This window comes from Anneissia japonica, unplaced genomic scaffold (assembly GCF_011630105.1).
Source record: "Anneissia japonica isolate Jap-2015-1 unplaced genomic scaffold, ASM1163010v1 scaffold287818_len932483_cov186, whole genome shotgun sequence".
NCBI lineage: Eukaryota > Metazoa > Echinodermata > Crinoidea > Comatulida > Comatulidae > Anneissia > Anneissia japonica.
Window position 1 is genome coordinate 638,621 of NW_022703366.1, and position 7,432 is coordinate 646,052.

Below are 7,432 nucleotides of genomic sequence, written 5' to 3' on the forward strand. Positions count from 1 at the left end.
AGCCCTATATCTAATAAACAAAACTAAAACTGTATATTAGTCATTGATAATGATAATATTTTCACGGTAGACGTATTTTATGCTATCGACTAAAATGACCAATAAATATTTTATATCTGCCAAAATATCTTTTAAAAATGTCATACATATTTTTCTGTTCTGGTAGAAAGACGCAAAATGTATGTCTACAATTGCCGTAAATTTATTATATAAACCATTTATATTAGACCTTTTTTTTTAAGAAAGTTCATTTGATTTTGAATGTAAACCATTCGCTAGTGTAGGCTATATCTTGGATGATTTGTCTTTTTATAATGTAAATTTATACAAAAGACCATTCAAGTCTTTGATAAAGCTTTATGAAAAATATGGCAAGGATAAAATCAAGACATTTAGTTTAGAGAGTGATTTCGACAATGTGATTATTTCGAAAACCGGTAAGTTTTTGACCAATAATAAATCAACAAACATTATAATGATTCATTCAACAAAATATACAGATACAATTCATACAAACAAAAAGAAAAACCTTAGAAACCGGGATAATTTTATCATTTTATTTTTATATATGAAGTCGAAAAAATCGATTAAATTTCACTATATAAACAAGAAATATAAGACATATATAAATATCAAAGAGATAAAAACATACGGTATCAAAATTTCAATTATAATTAATTTTGTTCTGTAACCATATATATTTCCACAATTCTATACTCCCAAAACCGTTATTATGTCATCGAACTTATCATTACAAAAAAATGGAAATGTATCTAAAATATAAATGACTTTGTACATAAATTGCATCGAGCCATCTAAAAACAAAACCATATGATCGGCGTACATCGACAGACGGTCTTCAAGTGTCCGCTGTAATTTCTCATCTTAAGCTCATTCGTTAGTTCAAACATCTAGTTTTCTGCATTTGGTTAACTATTTTATATCATTATTACTTCAGCAGATAAAAGAAAAACCTTTACCCTGGTATGTAACATCGACCCTAGACGGTCAATTGCGTCTGGATACTAGCAATTAAGCAATTCTATACTCTTTGGTATAATGATAACTATTTCTTTAAATAAATATGTTTTTCTCAAAAAAATACTTGGAATGTTAATTATTCTTTTTGTACAAAGTACTGGTGATTCCATTAACATTCCTTCGACCGAGGTTCGTATCGATGGAGCGACAATGGACCCTGGAATGCCCACGAAGCAGCACATTATTAAAACCTGTAAGGTTGTATCATATTAATATTCGCAACATGGACATATAAGACGATTTTTTAATAAAGATCTTGCCTCAAAGCTAATGCATGCTCTTATTACATCTAGACTTGTCTATAATTGTAATGGTGTAATCCTTTATAGTCTTCCTACTGAATTATTAGTAAGGAGGCTGCAGCTTCTCGTCTTCTTGCAGAGACACCCACACTCAGCATAATACTCCCACACTCCGTGCCCTTTATTGCTCGCTTTCAAGCATCACATAACTTTTAAAACCTTTTTGTTTGTATAAAAAGTTGTATACAATCACTCTGCGAAGTACATTTTAGAACTTATACAACTACACTTGTTCTCGTTCTCTTAGATCCACCACCAGTCACAATACTCTCTTCACTCCAGACCGCCTGAGTCTTGTGGAGTGCGGGCTTTCATGATTGCTGGCCACGAATTGTCTACCTGCTCATGTCTCTGAGTCTCCATCTCCTTCTATCTTCAAAGAGAGACTTCAGACCCACCTAGTCAATGCTTTATAATATCTTATTTTGCTTTTTTGTGTTTTTTTTTTCTTTTGTTTTCTTTTGCACTTTTCCTCAAAGACGTACACTGCCTATAGCGCAATAGAGACTCTCTATTACGCGCTCTATGAATGCCCACCAATACCAATATTACTTAGGCCTATGTGGGTTTATTTCTGAAATTAATTTTGGTTTAGGCCTATTGTCTGGATTAAGATTTCGTCTTCTGAAAATTATCTGCAAAGAAAGAAAATTGTTTTTATATTTAAATGTTTGATGTGAAACCATATCAATAAGTTGCAAATATCAATGCCGTACGTCATGAGTATAAATACGCCATTATTATCAAAGTCATGAATATCAATACCATACGTCATGATGTTAGTGTCGGACCCCCTCCAACACCCCCCCCCCCCCCCCGTTGGGAAAATTCTAGACAGACTATATACTCCAACATCACTGGCGCATGGTAACAACCAACTGACTGCAGACCATTTCCGGTCACACATTACTCTCCATAACCCTCTAGTTCCGTCACCTCTGGATACTGGCCTCAGCTTATACTAAGACCGTACAGAGCATACGCATCCAATCAAAACTTTTTTCTCTCTTTTGTGGCGAACCACCAAATTTAATTAAAACTTACCAAAAGTATGTGTGTGTCAGAGCATAGTTTGGTTTATTTTCGTCGTCGTCATCTTTCAACGTGAAATTGGCAAGTACTATTGATTCGGATTGAGAAGCAATACTAGTAGATTCGCTGTCTACCATTGAAACAGCAGCCTTAATGTGAACAAGAAAATATATGTGTATGATAATTAGTTAATCATCACACAATCAATATTGATATTTACTTAATCTACAAATAAATCCTTTCTTAATATGATCAACTCTACCAAAAGGGACAGAAAATAAATTAGCTCGTCTCAGACAATGTTTAGGAACACAAACTAAAAGCGAGGGCAAGGTTGCAATCAAAACGATGGTTAACCACTTTCTAAAGAAATTTAAGGTCATTTATATTTCTACGACGAAGGAGAAAGTAAATTACATTCATAATCATTGTCATTATATAAAACAAACCTAAGAAAACGTGTGTAAAATCTTTCGAGACAGTGAACATAAATTTTTGCAATCGAATTAAAAATGACGAAATTATAATAATATTTAATTATAATAACAGGACGGATTAAGGAATTAAGAAGAACAATTTTGTAGCCCACAAACACAATATTATGTTTGTTATCATATATAATTATAGCATTTCAATACCACCAACCTACTTATCATCGGGATCATGATGATCATCATCATAACGCCTATTCGCTTTCGCACTAATTATTATTTGATAACTCCGTAGACCTAATGTATGATTTCATTGGCTTCAGTTATTTTATTTATTTTTCATACCGGTATTCATTTTTTCCTATATACATTAGTGTTACATTAGTAGGCCAAGTAACATTACTAGCAGTATATTATACTTCTTTACTTATTATTCATTAATTTGAATAATAGAGTTATCAATAATAAATACCACAAAATCTCTTTCCGTCTCAACATTTCCCATCTTAGCTGTTATTTTTGAAAAATCAGTAAGTTGAATTTCCAATGTGCTTGAATTGTCGTTGGTAATGCTTTCAAGCATGCCCATCTGTAAAAATATTTCAAAATTTTAATATTAATATTGATGATGATAATACTACTACTACTACTAATAATAATAATAATAATAATAATAATAATAATAAAGTAATATTAATAATAATAGGCAAGATGAAGAGAATAAAAACACAAACACAAACAAATAGTCTTTATTCAGCAATGGAATGTAACAGGATGATGATAATAATAATAATAATAATAATAATAATAATAATAATAATAATATAAATAATAATAATAATAATAATAATAATAATAATAATAATAATAATAATAATAATAATAATAATAATGAAGACGGCAGTAGTGGCAACGACGATAACGATGATTTTGATGATGATGATATTGATAATGGTGATATTTGAAATAGAGGGGGGGGGAGGGAAGGGTAGAGCATTCACAAATAGATTGTCTGTAGCACCCCGATACACTGTGATGGAGCTGGTATATCAATTTGTTATGTGTGATTATTTGATTCACCTGTTGAATAAATTAAGCTAATTATGTGCTGGAATAAAAAGGCTTTGAGCGGGTGGCACAAGGTCCATTGTTAAAGTCGACAGATCGGTGTATGATGATGTTGTTGTTTTGCACAGGCCATGTTGATTATTAAAGTATGATTTAAGTAACTTGTAGTTGTTGTCATTATTTCAATGTACTGAACGGCATAATAATGGTGGAGAACCCGTTTTTCATACGTTAATGAAAGCAATTGATTCCGGAATGTGAAATTTGGCTAGTAAATAATATGAAGGTTATTTATCCGACACATATTCTGGGTCTGTAGGTGAGAATTTAGATCTTTTCCTACAGCGGTTCGAATTGAATGCGAGTCTTCGTGATTTTGCAGACTTCAAATTTTCATATAATTTGCTTTGTTTCTCCATTATAAATTTTCAAAAAATGCCCCCTACTTCCCTTGAATCTGCCACTGCTACTTACATTGGGATTCAAGGAACTTTGGACTGCTTTCTTTTGATGCTGCAAGTTTTCATAATGCGATGAGCTCGAGACATCAGAGACAGTTAATGTTTCACTGCCACTTGCAAATCTGTCACTGTTAAGCGGACGGAAAACCCCTTCTAATGACATCGAAGATTCTTGTTTTAATCGTTTACGAATGACACAGTAGTAAACAATCAGCGCCGTTAAAATTACAACCAGAAGCACACCCAAAACGATGTACAAGATGACAATGACGTCAATTCCGACATCGGCAATAGGACTGCCTGTTTCCAAAACTGTTGGCGACGGACTTGTGAATACTTTTGAAAGATTGATAAACGTAAACTTAAAATACCAAGCAACATACATAGCCGAAAGCTATATCGATGACACAGATTGGTCGGCATCTACGCCGTGTAGGGACAGTGCTTAAGTTTTTATTTATATGTTTATTTATTTCAATTTATTTCATCTTTAGACTCAGGGTTAAGGATATACCGAACAGTGAACTTAATCACTTTACTAAGTGGAAATCCTTCACAAGACAAACAAGATATCTTACATAAACCAGGCCTCATTATGAGTAGGGAGTGGAGTTGTTTTCAGTCGTAAGAGGAATTGAACTCAGGACCGTAGGATTGGAAGGCAAGCATCTTAACCACCAAGCATTTAACAGTTTATTCTAGTTTCCAATGTTTACGTTTTGAAACGATTTTACAATTCATAAAGTGTTATATAACTTAACTAGCATTATTAATAATAATTAAGCACCCACCATATTTTTCACAATAACTTCCTCTATAATTGTCAGGACATCTGACGACGAAAAGACATAAGTGAAAGTTAAAATCCTGAATAATTATATATTGTGTATATAATGTTTGCAATGCATGTTGTTATTATACATATTTGCATAATGCCCTTAAATGATATTCCCATGAATATGAACTAAAATAGGGTATTACTTTAGCAAAAACAGATAGGCCCAATTAAATATGATATTTACTTGCAAGGTTTCAGGATTCTTGCAATGCATGTTGCAAACAATCGTTTGTGTTATATATATTTTCGCATAATACCCTTAATGATATTAACATGAATATGAATTAAATTAGGGTATTACTTTAACTAAAATAGATATTTATTTTATTATTTACTTGCAAGGTTTCAGGATGTTGTCAATACATGTTCCACCATTCATGCAGTTAAGTTCCTTGCAAAAGTCGTTCATGTGTACCTCTTATTGCGTAAAAAAGAAAAGAATAAGTAGGTTTAATGAACAGAAACGTATATTATATAAAAATACTTTTTCATTAATTAAGAAAAGTTCATCTTACTGGTCATTCATTGCATAAAAACATGAGTAAGATAATGAAATAAAGTACGGGATTTAACAATAAGTTTGACTAATAGACATTTTATTACTAAACAGTTTAATGGCACGATATGCCATTCTTCAGATAATATTGCCATAAAATATTACCTATATAATTGGGACTATAAAAGATTTTTTATTTTGTTTTTTCTTTCTGTACTTACCAACAACACTGATCAAAAGCAAATCTGTATTGCTTAAAAGATAGGTGGTAACATCAGTTTCATTTACACTTGAATTAAGCAAAAAGTATACTGTAAAAATGCTGATTACGCTTCCCTCCTTGTAACCCAGGATGTGGTTACCAACATAGTCAGAATTACTTAAAAACGTAGTGTCAACCTGTGAACACAACATCAATTATATACTAGCGTTATCAGTATCATTATTATTATATTATATGTATTAATAATAATATAATAATTATTAATACTGTGATTATTATCATTGTTGCTATTAATATTATTATTATTTATTATTAATATTATTATTATTACTATTTATTATTATTATTATTATCATTGTCATTATTATTGTCATGGTCATTATTATTGTCATTGTCATTATTATTGTCATTGTCATTATTATTGTCATTGTCATTATTATTGTCATTGTCATTATTATTGTCATTGTCATTATTACTGTCATTGTCATTATTACTGTCATTATTATTATTATTGTCATTATTATTATTATTGTCATTATTATTATTGTCATTATTATTATTATTGTCATAATTATTATTATTGTCAATATTATTATTATTATTATTGTCATTATTATTATTATTGTCATTATTATTATTATTATTAATATTAGTGGGTCATATGGTACAATGATCAATTAACTAATTAAACTTACAGATTTAGATAAAGCTGATGAATATTCTTTATAGATATTTGTTGTGTTGTCTTCTAAGTCGTCAGTCCATTTCACTTGTTCCATTCCATCAAGATTTACGATAGTAGACTCTACCCTGAATGTTTTTGATTCTGTAAGTAACAAAAATTGACAAATTAACGTCAATTGGTCATTTGGTGAAATGGTATGCAGAATTAAGGAAAATACAATTGCTGTCAGTGCAATTCAGAGAAACGCGTTGCCTGCGAGCAACCTGTTCTTGACCCGAATATAACCATTTTATTTATGTATTGTATTTTACATACCTTTGCAGTCACCGGTTGTAGTTGTATTCACGTATCCAACTTCACAAGTACAATAATAACTGAAACCTGAATCTATACAATATTCTTCATGACGTTCGCTATTACAAGGGTTATCCATACACTGAGCGTCTATGTAATCGAACAAGAAAAAACTTACAAATATATTATAGTATAATAGTATAGTATAGTACCTATTTTGTTTAATTTAAACATGACTAAGTTTGATTTAAACCAGATGCTAACGATAATTATCGTTAATGATAATAATTATTGTTATGTTTTTGTCAATGCATACAATTTTATATATATATTCTGATTTAATGAGGTGCAATGCAATGACGCTTATGATACCTATCTATATTTATAAATATCTCACATAGAAAAGAAAAAGAAAACACCTCAGAAAAGTAAACATAACTATGAAACTGTTGGCAGACAAATTTATTGAGATGCAGACAAATTCAAACTTGCAAATCAATTCTTACACAAGCTAGACAGTGAATTACAGATTGAAACGGACGATTCGAGAGAGAGAGAGAG

General features: G+C 30.8%; 1 protein-coding gene across 1 annotated transcript in view; it reads right to left on the reverse strand.

Moving 5' to 3' along the window:
* Window positions 1-656: 656 nt before the first annotated feature.
* The window catches only part of LOC117104445 (mucin-16-like), a 13,358-nt gene continuing 6,582 nt past the window's right edge, over window positions 657-7,432 (reverse strand). Inside the window, exons 2-10 of the mRNA XM_033245300.1 lie at window positions 6,893-7,021; window positions 6,588-6,718; window positions 5,891-6,068; window positions 5,509-5,590; window positions 5,127-5,167; window positions 4,349-4,671; window positions 3,279-3,395; window positions 2,388-2,524; window positions 657-1,978 (exon numbers count right to left, since the gene is read on the reverse strand). Of these exons, the coding sequence (XP_033101191.1) occupies window position 1,978; window positions 2,388-2,524; window positions 3,279-3,395; window positions 4,349-4,671; window positions 5,127-5,167; window positions 5,509-5,590; window positions 5,891-6,068; window positions 6,588-6,718; window positions 6,893-7,021 (1,139 nt within the window). The 3' untranslated portion in view covers window positions 657-1,977. The remainder of the gene's footprint in view (window positions 1,979-2,387; window positions 2,525-3,278; window positions 3,396-4,348; window positions 4,672-5,126; window positions 5,168-5,508; window positions 5,591-5,890; window positions 6,069-6,587; window positions 6,719-6,892; window positions 7,022-7,432) is intronic.